Below are 14,070 nucleotides of genomic sequence, written 5' to 3'. Positions count from 1 at the left end.
ACTTGTAGCAGATTGCCTTCCACTGGCTAGCCACTGGCCATGCTAGGAATGGAATGGGTAGGCCTCTGCCTGACTCTCCCTCCTGTAGTTGAGACTAGTAGAGTACTAGAATCTCTCCAGGTGCGACCCTGAGAGGCCAATGTCTATTTTCCCTTGTAGAATATAAGCTCATTCTTCTAATTATTATTATTATTATTGTATTACCTATGTGCTTACTATGTGTCAAGCACTACTCTAAGCGCTGGGGTAGATACAAGTCAATCAGTTTGGATACAGTCCCTGTCCCACATGGGACTCACAGTAGTTATACTGTAATAATAATAATAATAATGGCATTTGTTAAGTGCTTACAATGTGCGAAGCACTGTTCTAAGCGCTGGGGAGGGTACAAGGTGATCAGGTTGTCCCACGGGGGGGCTCACAGTCTTAATCCCCATTTTACAGATGAGGGAACTGAGGCTCAGAGAAGTTAAGTGACTTGCCCAAGGTCACACAGCAGACATGTGGGGGAGCCGGGATTAGAACCGTCCCGCCATTGGTGCCCAGGGTGTTATCATCAGGGGTTTTTCTGCGTGTTCGTGTCTGCTTGGGGGCTTCACGGGGTCCATCTTCAATACATCTTCCTCTTTCTGCCCACATACACAAAGACACTCATACACACGCCCACCATGGGGACCGTCCACCAGCCTGTTACCCCCAAAGTTTCTGGGACAGGTATGGGGCTCCCCAGCACTAAGGTCGCACGGGCAACTTTATAATGGCCGTCACCCACCCGCCTCCATTTTGTTCCTGGCCTTGGCCCCATGAGTTGGCAAAAAAGGAGGGAGAGGGGGAGGGGGAGGGGTGGGGCAGAAGGGGGAAGCAGACCCGCCCCCCGACCCATTCCTCGCCAGGGATTGGCTGAGCTCCCATTGATTGAGACCCCTCGCAAATAGCTCCCCCTGGAGGAGACGCCCGAGAGGGCAGCGCGGTCTTCCCTACCACCACGTGACAGTTGGCGCAAACTCACTAGGCGAAATCGTGGGCTGCCCCGGCAACAGCGGGGCCCCTCGGCCCCCCCCCCCCCCGCCCCCCAGGCCCCGCGCGGATTGGCCGGGCGCCGGCGGGTTATGATCGTCGGCCAATCGGTGCCCTCGGGGGCGGGGCCCGAGGAGAGCCGCGCCTTCCCGCCCCGCGGTCACGTGGCGTGACGTAACGGCCGTCAACGGTCGAGACGCCCGAGGCCTGCCTGCACTCTCTCTGCCCCAGCGCTGAGGAGAACGGACGACGGCCGGCCTTCCCCGGAGCTCCAACGCTTTCTCTAATGTAAGTCGCCGAAATAATAGTCATGATTGTATTTGTTAAGGGCTTACTAGGTGCAAATCGCTGTTCTAAGCGCCGGGGATATTACAGGGTGATCAGGTTGTCCCACGGGGGGCTCACAGTCCTAATCCCCATTCTACAGATGAGGGAACTGAGGCACTGAGAAGTTAAGTGACTTGCCCAAAGTCACACAGCTGACAGTTGGCGTTGCTGGGATCCCCCGAGATGACCTCCCCCTGCCCCCCTCACCTTCCCTTGGGGCCGCCCCTAACCCAGTTGTCTTTCTCCTTCCCGGCGACGACCCCCAACAGGGCAGGAGCCCCGGAGATGCCCCGAGGCTGGGCCGGGAGCAGGGGGTGGGGTTGTTGAAAAGAGAGCCAGGCGTCTCCCCGGCCCCGTCCGGCTTCATAGTTTCCTCAAGAAACCTGGAGTCTCTGAATGGGCCGAGCCCCGCAGGATCATCCCGCAGACTCGGAGCTTGGGGGACCCGGCTGGGTTGGGGGGGGGGACCGGGCCAAGGCCCCACCGCCCCTCCCACCCCGGGATCCCTTGACTCCCACCCGGCCCTTCCTCCACTCCTGCTGCCACTGCCGCTCCCACAGAAGGTGAAGGTGACCCCATTCACAAGCATGAATCCAGAGAAGAGCGAGACCCCCGCCGGACAGCCCCCATTCGCAAGCATGAATCTAGACGAGACCAAGACCCCTGCCGGACCGCCCCTTGTCACCATGAAGGAGCTCACCTTCTTCCCAGTGTGCGCCGAGTTCATCAAACCCACCAAATTAGGTGAGGCCATGATCTCCTTGCCCCCTGCCCTTTCCCCTTCCCTCCTCTTCCCTTCCAGCGGGCCCGGGCCTCCCACCTGCCGTTCATCCCCCTGGAACTTTGACCGGGCCTTTTTCCCCGGCTCCTTGGGATCGCCCAAGCTTTTGGGGCTCGCCGTGCCTCAGTTTACCCCCACACCTCCCAGACTCTAACAGGCCTGCTTTCGGTCTCCCGTCCCCTCCCCAAAAGGCCTTACCACTGGGATGGGGTTGGGGGCTAGGGTAACGGGACCATCTCTTGGCCTGGCCTGTGATGGTCCGTCTCTCCCCCTCCACCCCCCCTCCCAACACAAGCACCCCAATCTTTCCTATGTTTATGTCTGCAGTGCCTGAGGTCATTGGGAAATTTAAGAAGGCAGAGTTGATTTTCATGGCTAGCAGGAAACACTTCAGTGGGATATCAAGTAAAAGGTAATCATCATGCCCAACGGAGTGGCTGAGAAGCCGCCCAATCCATCTCCCCTAACCCACCCAGTGCACAGCCAGGCATGGTCTCCACCGTGTCCCTCTTCCTCCCATCGCCCATACCCGTGTTTCTCCCTGATTGGGTTCCCTGGCGTGTCACTGGTTGTGGAGAGCGGCCACCGCCAGGATTGAGTGGGGAGGAGAGGTCAGCTCTCTGTGCAACCTTCCTCACTGATCCCTCTCTGCATGTTTTCCATGTCTGCAGTGAGGTTGAACCAGGAGACGACACCCTCCGGGTGCATCTGCGGTATGCCCGCCCCTCCCCCTCATTGGGATCCCCAGTGGGTCGGCGGGGAGGGGGACTGGGTGGATTCCCAGCTGCTCTGTCCCTCACGGAGGGGGGTGCGGGGGTGGGGGACCGATGGGCCTCCCCGCTGACTGGGTTCCTCCCCTGCCACCGGCCACCCCCTCACCCCACAGGCTTTGTTTATGGGACACCCGAAGCCCTCAACCAGACTGTTTTCCTCCACAACTGATCGTCACCATCAACGGGAAGATGTGCCTTGGGCCTGTGAGTGGCCAAACCCACACCCAGTTCAGGGCCAGAGGATGGAGGGGGAGGGGGAGAGAGGGATGGGGAGGAAAGGAAAGGGAAAGCGCAGGGGAGAGAGAGTGGCTTCTAGCCTATGTGAAGTGATCGGTCTGGCCCTTGATCCCCGCCCGCACCCCTGCAGGTGAACTGTGACTTGTTGTGGGCAGGGAATTTGTCTCCCAACTCTGTTATACTGTACTCTCCCAAGCGCTTAGTACAGTGCACCACACGCAGTAAGCGCTCAGTAAGTACTATTGATTGATTGATTGAGGCAATTGGTAATGACAACAACCGCCCTGTGGATATCACCCATCTCGTGCACCCCTCTGATGAATCGCCCAATGATGTCATGCTCCTTTGGCCACTGAGTGACAAGCGGGTGAGTTTCGGCTGGAGCGGGCATGGTGGGTGTGGGGTTTGGGCAGTGGGTGGGGGGTGGAGGGGTGGAAGGTGTGGAGGGGGAAAAACCACTGACCACTTTCTCATGCCCCATCCCTGCCTCCCACAGGACCTTGCCATGTCTGTGTGCTTGGTGAAGCAACTTACTGCTAAAAAGTTAGTGGAGCAACTGAAGAATAAGGGTTTTTTCCCCAAATACAAGACGCTGTCCCTGAGTAAGTGACCCCTCACCCCACTCTCCTCCAGAACCTCGAGTGAATGACTCCCCAGTCCACCTTTGGCTCTTCCCCAAGAACAGAGCCCCGGGTTGGCCGGGCACCGCCACCCGTCACCCCTGCCGGGCCTGCTGCCCACTTGGGCCGAGCTGACCCCCACGATCTCTCCGTTTCAGTCCGGGAGGCGATGCCGGCAGCCTCTGAATCCCAGTTTACCCTCAAAAGGGTCCACGCTTCCCTTCTGTGCCCGGTGAGTCTGGGTGGGGCCCTGAGGGTGTGGAGGAGGCTAGGATCCCGGGTTGGTGGTGGGGAAAGGGAAAGAGACTGAGGATTGAACGAGGAAGGTGGGTCAAGTGTCTGAGGTCTGAAATAGGGGGGCTGAGTCCCATGGTGGATGACCCGGTGACCTCCTTCCCTGACCTTTCACTCTCTCCCCTCTGGTCCACCCAGCTGGGACAGGGACTTGTGTCTGTGCCCTGCCGCTCAGTATCCTGCAGCCACGTCCAGATTTTTGATGCCGTCCCGTTCCTGCAGAGGAACGAGGAGGAGGAAACTTGGAAGTGTCCTGTCTGCGACCAGGAGATTCTGTATCAAGACCTCGTCGTAGATGAGTATGAACGCTGATCGTTCTCTACTGACGCCCCTCTTCTGACCCCCCCCCCCAATTCCCCGCTGACCTCTCTCTCTCTGACTGTTTTCTCTACAGATATTTCTTCATTGTCCTCCATACCGTCATCTGTGAAGAGATCGACTGTGAAGAGATTGACGTGTTTTACGACGGCACCTGGGTCCCGGCCAAGTACCACTTGGATTTAGTAGAAATACTTGAAGATCCTGGCTTCCCTGGCCTTCGTGGTGAAACCCCTCCCCAGCCCCCCAACCCAACGCCAACATTCCTTGGGCCGCAGTGATCTGGGCTGAGAATCCCTCTCCTCCCTTGGCCTACACAGTGGGAATATCAGGCCCCCGGACTGGGCAGGGGTGGGATGATAGTAACAATAATGATTGCCCTGCATCTGCAGTTCCCTGCACACAGTAAGCGCTCAATAAGTACGGTTGATGAATGATTGTATCTGTAAAGCACTTACCATGTGTCAAGCGCTGTTCTAAGTGCTGGGGTAGATACAGGGTCATCAAGTTGTCCCATGTGGGGCTCACAGTGCCCATTTCACAGATGAGGGAACTGAGGCACAGAGAAGTAAAGTGACTTGCACAAGGTCACAGCAGACAAGTCGCAGAGCCGGAATTTGAACCCATGACCTTCTGACTCCCAGGCCCGTGTTCTATCCACTAGTCCATGCTGCTTCTCAACAGTGGGATTCAGACATCTCTCTTCTTTCACCTGACCAGCCCGTCGATTAAAACGGAATAAGAAGATTCATTTTGTTAGCGTGAAGGAGAAAACATCAGCTTCTGAAGTTGAGGGGACCTCAAAGGAAAGACCGGGTCCCGTGGCGGCCATCCCGCCCTCCATGAGCACTGTAACGTACGGCCCGAGGAGTGACCCACCCCATTTCCCACATGGGGAGCCGAGGGTGTGGGGGCACAGAGAGGATGGGGGGAAGCAGTGACCCGCTTCTCCAGCCCCCAACAACCCGTCTTGCCTCCCCCAGGGCGAGCACCACCGAACAGGAGCCGGCCCGGGACAGTGAAGTCCAGGCCAGAGCCCCAGAGCCCGACAGCCCACCGTTCTCCAACCGGCCATCCGACTCGAGGTTCCGGTAAGGGCTGCCCCAAGACAGACTGAGGCTGGGGAGGAGCAAGTTGGTGACATTCCCCCAGCCTCGGGTGCTGGATCCGGGGCCTGTTCTCGTCAGTTCTGTTCATGGGGGCAGGAGCGGGGACGCACGTCTAGCCTCGGACTCTCCCTCATGCGGAAAGGCAGCGTCCTGCCCGCACAACTGGGACCCAGGGAGACTGGCTTAGGGGAGCTGGTGCCCTGCTCACCCTTTCCCCAGAATGTGTCTGTCTATCATTGTATTGTATTCTCCCAAGTGCTTAGTACAGTGTTCTGCCACAGTAAGCACTCAGTAAATAGGATGGACTGACAGACTGATTTTATGAGCCAGCCTCTCTGTGACTGTTCTCTCTGGAGGAGTCTGTCTGATTTCCTCAATGTCTACTTGGACAGTGGAGAGAATGAGCCACTACCCAAAGGATCGGGCAGTCCGTCGGGGGACCAGAGGGACTTATTCTATTGCTGTGATGCCCCTGACCCCAGAAGCCTCCTAGGTGAGTCCCCTCTACCCACCACTCCCGACCCAATTCCGAGCCCCCCATCTCAACACCTGAACCCTTGGGGTACAGCCATCTGGGCTGAGAAGTCCCAACCCTCCTGGCCAGCATGGTGGGAGGGGGAGGCTCCTGGGCTAGGGAAGATGGGGGGAATTCAGGCCTCTCTCTCCTTTCCTCCACAGGAGGCCTTTCATTTAACAGCGACAAGGAGATTCCTTCCACTGCCCTGAAGGACAGCAGCTCGTCCACTGTAGAGCTGCCTACTATGGCCTCCTTGGCGGCCATCTCGATCTCCATGACTCCCGAGACGTATGACCCCGGGATTGTCCCCTCCCCATTCCCCCAAAGGGATGCACAGAGGGATGGGAGAGGGTGCAGGACTCTTGCTGTCCTAGCCCCCAGCACCCCCTTCTCATTCCCCCAGGGCGCCAAGATCTCAGCAGCCACCAGCCCCATTCAAGGACCTGCCCCAGGGCGGGCGTCTTCAGCAGTCTGGATTCCCGCTACCTTCCCTCGAGCCGATCTCCAGGGAGGGTACGTGGGTGCCGCTGGGTCCTGCCCTTCCCTCCGGGAGGTCGAGTGAGGACTGTGTACATGTCTCTGTGTTATCGTGTCCAGATGAGCAGCTGGCTGTGTGTATGGATCTGTCCTTGTGTCTCTGGGTCTGTGCCATTACAGTGTTTTTTTTGTGTGCGTGTGTGTGTCTCTGTCTGTCTCTCTGATGAGATGGGTGCAGGACTGTTTTCTCCTGGATGGATCAATTAATCGGTTTGAGTGAAGGTGAGTGGGGCTGGGCTCTGTATTGATCTGCATTTGATTTTGCATTTTTCTACCTCCCTAGGTTTGAATCTGCCAACTCACATGACCATCCTTACACAGGTGAGCCCTGTCCTCTTTTCTCCCCTCTCTATACAGGCTTCCTGGTTTCCCACCTTCCTGGCCTCTTCCTCTCCTGGGGCCCTTCTCATCACTGCTGCCCTGGGGCCACACTTCCCATAGGTTGCCTTAATACAGATGGGGAAACTGAGGCTAGGGAGAAGCTTCTGCAGCCAAGGAACTCTCCTCCCCTTCCCACCCTTTCTTTCCCCTCCCCTCCCCTTCTCTCTCCTTCCCTGTTTTGACAGTTCCTTCCCCAACTGTGGGCAGTGGGAGCAGAGGAGAAGGATCTTGCTTCAAGTGTCAGGGCTGGGGAAAGTGTGGCTGTGGAGGGGAGGGAGGGAGAGAGAGAGAGTGTGTGTGTGTGTGTTGGGGGAGGGAGGAGGTGTGGGGCCACCCCAGCCTTGGGGGGGTCTCAGGCTCACCGCTCCTGTGCTCTACTGTCTGGGCCACGTCTCAGCCCATCCTCCATTGTCTCCTTGTGCAGCTTTTTGCTTCACCCATCTTGGCCCTTCAGAGCACTTCTGATTTGGGCTACAGGCGCGGCCAGGGCCAACCTCCAGCTCCAGCCCTGGCTCCAGCCCCAGCCCCGGCTCCGGTTCCGGCTCCGGCTCCAGCTCCAGCCCCGGGCACAGCTGCTGCCCCAGCCCCTGTCCCAGCTCCAGCCCCTGTCCCGGGCCCCTCTTCTGAAAGTCTCCCACTGCCACTTCCTACTGGGATCAATCCCCCCTCGGTCCAAAAGCCTTCTCAGTCCCGGCTCGGGGTGGGACGGGGAAGGGGTGTCCTGGGTTTGCAACAGCTGGGTGGGTATCAGCCCCCTGCACCGGACCCTCCCCCCTCCGAAGTCCAGACCTCCCTGCTTGCTGGAGTTATGGGGAACACCCCGGGGGGGACACAGGGAGGGGCTCAATTAAGACCACCCGTGGCCCCTGTGGCCCCAGTCCCGGCCGACCCAGGTACGGGGGCTCTGTCTGGGGCGAATAGTGGTCAGTCCACCCAGGCAGATGGGGCTGCCGCCTCCCTGGATAGCACTGAACCTAAGGAACACAGCTGTCCTTAAAGGGAGGGGAACAAACCCCACAGACTCCAGGCCCTGCCCTGACCCCTCCTTATCCCTCCTGTCAAGTCACTGGTCAAGGGGGTATCACCCCACAGCCTCATTTACCCCAGGATTAAGTTGTGCATGTCCAGTCCCTGCCCCTCCCCTCCCCACCCACTGCCGCGGGCCATATCTGGGACCTATTCTTGGAGCTCTCGTTCAGGTGGGTGGGAGCGGGGACACATGTGTAGCCCCGGTCTCTCCATCCCCTACCCCGTCAGCCTCCTTCCCCTCCCTTGTTTCTTTGGTGCTGTTTGAGGTGATCAGCCAGGGACCCTGGGCAGAACAACTTTGAATTTGCTTAAAATGTAGTTAATGTGGGTAGAATGTAGTTCTCATCCCATTGTCAAGAAATTATCATCAGTTAATAAAGTGGAAAACGTTCCAGAAATACCGGTGTCGACTGACTCTTCACTGTGAGTGAGGGGGTAGAAAGTGGGCGAGGATCTTAAGGGGACACGAGAGCTGGGAGCGGGCAAGCTTCAGAGAGCAAACATGCCACAGTAATAAGAGAAGTAGAATGAACAGCTGCGTGGCTTAGTGGAAAGAGCAAGAGCTTGGGAGTCAAGAGGTCATGGGTTCTAATCCCAGCTCTGCCACGTGTAGGCTGTGTGACCTTGGGTAAGTCACTTCACTTCTCTGGCCCTCACTTTCCTCTTCTGTAAAATGGGGATGGAGACTGTGAGCCCCATGTGGGACAACCTGAAAACCTTGTCTCTACCCCAGTGCTTAGAGCAGTGCTTGGCACATAGGAAGCACTTAACACATACCATTCTTCTAGACTGTGATCCCGTTGTTGGGTAGGGATTGACTCTGTTGCTGGATTGTACTTTCCAATAACTTAGTACAGTGCTCTGCACACAGTAAGCACTCAATAAATACAATTGAATGAATAATAATTACTGTGGCATTTGTTTAGGTCCCACCTTGTGTCTAGCACTGTTCTAAGCTCTGGGGTAGTCACAGGCGATTCAGTTTGGACAGAGTACCTGTTCCACCTGGGGCTCACCTTTAAATAGAAATGAGAACAGTAGTTGAATCCCCTTTTTGCAGGTGAGGAAATAGGTTCCAGACAATCAGGCCTGCTCAAGATCACACAGAGCAGGCAAATGGTATAAGCTCGTTATGGGCAGGGGATGTGTCTTATTACTATATCGTTCTCTCCACGTGCTTAGTAGAGTGCTCTGCACAGTAAGCACTCAATAAATACGATTGACTAACTGACTGGAGCCAGGGTTAGAACCTAGATCTCCTGACCCCTAGGCCTGGGCTCCTTCCACCAGGTTACACAAGCAACCAGTCTGGGTTCTTTCAGGTTTGGTGGGAAGCTCTCAGGTCTCGTCAGAGAGCTGGGACTTGGGGGAGCATGGCAGATTCTGCTTCACCTGGCTGTGGGGAACCCCCCAGGCTCCAAGTGACGGCAGGCCTCGAGACTCTGGTGTGGCAGGAGCTACTGCCCGTCAGTCCACCATGGCCTCTTCGGCCGGGCCAGAGCAGGGCACGACGGGAGCCCTCATGGCCCGGGAGCCTGGCCACGGCCTCTCTCATCGGCGGGGGGCCTCAGGACCCCGCTGGCGAAGGTGATGCCGGGCCTCCGTGATGACAGTGGGAGGATACAACCTAGAGATGAAGAAGATGATGATGGTATTTGTTAAGTGCCTACTGTATGTCAAGGGCTGTTCTAAGAATTCACTCATTCATTCAATAGTATTTATTGAGTGCTTACTGTGTGCAGAGCACTGTACTAAGTGCTTGGAAAGTACAATTCAGCAGTATAATAATGATTATGGCATTTCTTAAGCACTTACTATGTGCCAAGCACCGTTCTAAGCACTGGACAGTAAAGAGAGACAATCCCTCCCCACACAGGGCTTACAGTCTAGAAGGGAGGAGGCAGACATCAGAACAAGTAAACGGGCATCAATATACTCACTCCCTCTGCTCTACCCTCCTCCCTGCCCCACAGCACTTGTGTATAATGCACATATTTACTCCCTACTGAAGGCTCGCCTCCTCCAAGAGGCCTTCCCAGACTAAGCCCCCCTTTTCATCATTATTATCATAATAATATTTATTAAGCATTGACTACGTGTCAAGCACTGTTCTAAGCATCTGGGTAGATACAAGTTAATCAGGTCAGGCACACTATCAGTCCCACACGGGGCTCACAGTCCACCAGAGTAAGAAAGTCAGAGGGAGGAGAGGGTTTGGGTAAGGAGATGAGGTCAGAGAGCAAACTGCCTGAAAGAGTGGACTCATGTTCTCAAGTCCCAAACTGGGGTCAAAAAACAAATCTTTAATAGGCAGGATAAAGCCTAGTCCTTTGAACTCCAGTGTTTTCTTTGTGGTCGAATTCATCAAAGAAAAATGAATCAAAAATGATAACCCTTCATCAAAGCTAGAGGAAAATGCCAGACTCTGACATAAAAACAGCTCCCCCGAAGGTGGTATTATATAGAAAGCAAAAACTGTGGCGTTTTGAGCCTTCTCTCACAAGTTGGAGGAATGAACCAGTTAACTAAAAGAGAAGAACGTATCCAACATTGCTTTTTCTCTTCAAACTCCGAGTCTCCACACTTCCTCTACAGCTGTGTCTTCCCTTCCGACCTTGAAGAGTCGCGGCATGGGACTCAGCCCTTGACACGGGTCTGGGGGTTGTGTTCATTCAGGACTTACTTGGGGAGGGTGGGCAGGTCAGGGTGGTCTTCTGTTGGGAGGGAGCACAGTGGACCTCAATAGCCGTTCATTCTCAGTTTCTTTGGCGGCTTCCTCCTCTCCCTCCCACCCCCTAACTGTGGGTGTCCTTCAGGGTTCAGTTCTGGGGCCCCTTCTATTCTCCATCTACACCCACTCCCTTGGAGAGCTCATTCACTCCCATGGCTTCAACTACCACCTCTAAGCAGATGATACCCAAATCTTCATCTTCAGCCCTGATCTCTCTCCCTCTCTGCAGTCTCGCATTTCCTCTTGCCTTCAAGACATTTCTACTTGGATGTCCTCCCGTCACCTCAAACTTAATTTGACTAAAATTGAACTTCTTATCTTCCCACCCAAACCCTGCCCTCCCCATGACTTTTCCATTACTGTAGACAGCACCACCATCCTTCCTGTCTCACAAGCCCGTAACCTTGGCATTATCGTTGACTCCTTTCTCTCCTTCAACCCACATATTCAATCCATCACTAAGTCCTGTCAGCTCCTATGTCACAACATTGCTAAAATCTGCCCTTTTCTGCTCCATCTGAACTGCTACCTCATTCATCTAATCACTCATCCTATCCCACTTTGATTACTTAATAAGCTTCCTTGCTGACCTCCCTGCCTCCTGTCCCTCCCCATTCCAGTTCATACTTACTCTGCTGCCTAGATCATTTTTTTTACAAAAACGTTCAGGCCATGTTTCCCCATTCCTCAAGAATCTCTAGTGGTTGCTCATCCACTTCCACATCAAACAGAAACTCCTCACCATTGGCTTTAAAGCAGTCAAACACTTTGCCTCCTCCGACTTCACCTCACTACTCTCCTACTACAACCCAACCAACACACTTCACTCCTCTGATAATAATATTGGCATTTATTAAGTGCTTACTATGTGGAAAGCACTGTTCTAAGCTGCTGGGGAGGTTACAAGGTGATCAGGTTGTCCCATGGGGGGCTCACAGTCTTCACCCCCATTTTACAGATGAGGTAACTGAGACACAGAGAAGTTAAGTGATTTGCCTGAAATCACACAGCAGACAATTGGATGAGCCAGGATTTGAACCCATGACCTCTGACTCCAAAGCCTGTGCTCTTTCCACTGAGCCATGCTGCTTCTCTAATGCTAACCTTCTCTCTGTTCATCCATCTCATCTATCTTGCCATCAACCTCTTGCCCATGTCCTGCCTCTGGCCTGGCCTGCCTCCCTCCTCATTTCGACGGACAATGACTCTCCCCTATTTCAAAGCCTTATTGAAGGCACATCTCCTCCAAGAGGTCTTCCCTGACTGAGCCCTCCTTTCCTCATCTTCTACTCCCTTCTGCATCGCCCTGACTTGCTCCCTTTATTCATCCCCTCTCTAAGCCCCACAGCACTCATGTACATATCTGTAATTTATTTATATTAATGTCTGTCTGCCCCTCCAATAATAATAATAATAATGAGGGCATTTGTTAAGTGCTTACTATATAAGAAGCACTGTTCTAAGTGCTGGGGGGGAGGGGGGAATGCATGGTGAGCAGGTTGTCCCACGTGGGGCTCACAGTCTTAATCCCCATTTTCCAGATGAAGTAACTGAGGCACAGAGAAGTGAAGTGACTTGCCCAAATTCACACAGCTGACAAGTGGCAGAGTTGGGATCAGAATCCATGACCTCTGGCTCCCAAGCCCAGGCTCTTTCCACGGAGCCACGCTGCTTCTCTAGACTGTAAGCTCATTGTGGGCAGGGCATGTGTCTGTTATATTGTTATAGTGTACTTTTCCAAGTGCTTAGTACAGTGCTCTATACACCTTAAGAGCTCAATAAATATAATTGAATGAATGAAATTTCCCATATTAATGCAAAACGGGATTTGGAAACACTGTAGAGTTCAGGAAATTGCTTCATTGCACTGCTACATCATGGGCCGTGAGCTCCCCATTATACTGTAAGCTCCTTGAGAGCAGAGATCTGGTCTACCAACCGTATTGTACTCTCCCAAGCACATAACACAGTGCTCTGCACACAGTAATTACTCATTGATTGATTGGAAATAAAAACTGCCCCCTGAAACTGGGGTTAAAGGCTTTAATACACTCAAAGAGTCTCAAAGCTAATGCTCCAAGCAGAGAGCAATATGCAAAATGGCCACTCCAACTTCATTCAATCGTACTTATTGAGTGCTTACTGTGTGCAGAGCACTGTATTAAGCGCTTAATGATTCCCCCAAAGGCTTGAACAGAAAACCTTCTCTAAATTTGAAAAACAAAGAAGTGTCCTTGAATCTGTATTGCTTCTATGGCCTTATTTCATGTTCAGATGGCAGCTGGGATCAGACCTTCCAAATCTGGCCAAAGGTAGAAGTAGGTAAGTGCATACTATATGCCAAGCACTGTTCTAAGTGCTGGGGTCTACTAGATACAAGGTCATCAGGTTGTTCCACGTGGGGCTCACAGTCTTAATCCCCATTTTACAGATGAGGGAACTGAGGCCCAGAGAAGTTAAGTGACTTGCCCAAGGTCACACAGCAGACAAGTGGCAGAGGCGGGATTAGAACCCTGACCTCGGACTCCAAAGCCCAGGCTCTTTCCACAGTAGCAGTAGTAGTTAAAATAGTAGAAGCTGTAGCAGTAGCAGTAGTAGCAGTAGTGGTAATAGTAGTAATAATAGTAGCAGTAGTAGTAGCAATAGTAGTAATAATGGAGAAGCAGCATGCCTCAGTGGCAAGAGCACAGGGTCGGGAGTCAGAGGACATGGGCTCTAAAATCCCGGCTCTACCAATTGTCAGCTATGTGACTTTGGGCAAGTCACTTAACTTCTCTGTGCCTCAGTTACCTCATCTGTAAAATGGGGATTAAGACTGTGAGCCCCCCGTGGGACAACCTGATCACCTTGTAACCACCCCAGCGCTTAGAACAGTGCTTTGCACATAGTAAGCGCTTAATAAATGCTGTCATTATTATTATTATTATTCCAGCTCAGCCACTTGCCTGCCATGTGACCTTGGGAAAGCCGCTTAACAACTTCTCTGTGCCCTCGTGGGACAACTTGATTACCATGTATCTACCCCAGCACTTAGAACAGTGCACAGCACATAGTAAGTGCTTAACAAATAGAGAAATGACTATTAATCGTAAAAGCAGTAGCAGTAGTAGTAGTTATAGCAGTAGGAGTAGTAGTAATAGTAGTAGAAGCAATAGTAACAATGGAAGTAATAGTAATAATAATAATAATAATGGTATTTGTTAAGCTATGTACCAGGCACTGTACTACTAAGCACTCGGGTAGATATGAGCAAATCAGGTTGGACACAGTCCCTGTCCCACATGGGACTCATACTCTTATTCCCCATTTTACAGATGAGATAGCTGAAGCCCAGAGAAGTTAAGTGATTTACCCGAGGTCATGCAGCGGACAAGTGGCAGAGTCAGGATTAGAACCCAG

At 53.5% G+C, this 14,070-nt stretch overlaps 1 protein-coding gene and 1 non-coding gene across 2 annotated transcripts; one reads left to right on the top strand and one right to left on the bottom strand.

The window, feature by feature from the left end:
* Positions 1 to 138, bottom strand: LOC119920587. The gene has a single exon (XR_005448320.1). It is a non-coding gene; the product is annotated as a small nucleolar RNA SNORA7 (small nucleolar RNA).
* A 1,083-nt stretch (positions 139 to 1,221) lies between these two features.
* LOC119919628 lies at positions 1,222 to 8,338 on the top strand. Its single transcript, XM_038740197.1, has 17 exons — positions 1,222 to 1,305; positions 1,905 to 2,088; positions 2,453 to 2,537; positions 2,797 to 2,838; positions 3,012 to 3,102; positions 3,395 to 3,502; positions 3,632 to 3,737; positions 3,914 to 3,987; positions 4,188 to 4,348; positions 4,444 to 4,592; positions 5,088 to 5,223; positions 5,351 to 5,458; positions 5,869 to 5,969; positions 6,155 to 6,281; positions 6,397 to 6,506; positions 6,814 to 6,851; positions 7,336 to 8,338. The coding sequence occupies exons 2-17, from the start codon at positions 1,932 to 1,934 to the stop codon at positions 7,906 to 7,908; spliced, it is 2,166 nt and encodes a 721-aa protein (XP_038596125.1). The 5' UTR covers positions 1,222 to 1,305; positions 1,905 to 1,931; the 3' UTR covers positions 7,909 to 8,338.
* The last annotated feature ends 5,732 nt before the right edge of the window (positions 8,339 to 14,070 follow it).

This window comes from Tachyglossus aculeatus, chromosome X1, assembly GCF_015852505.1.
Source record: "Tachyglossus aculeatus isolate mTacAcu1 chromosome X1, mTacAcu1.pri, whole genome shotgun sequence".
NCBI lineage: Eukaryota > Metazoa > Chordata > Mammalia > Monotremata > Tachyglossidae > Tachyglossus > Tachyglossus aculeatus.
This window is presented reverse-complemented; position numbering and strand designations above follow the sequence as displayed.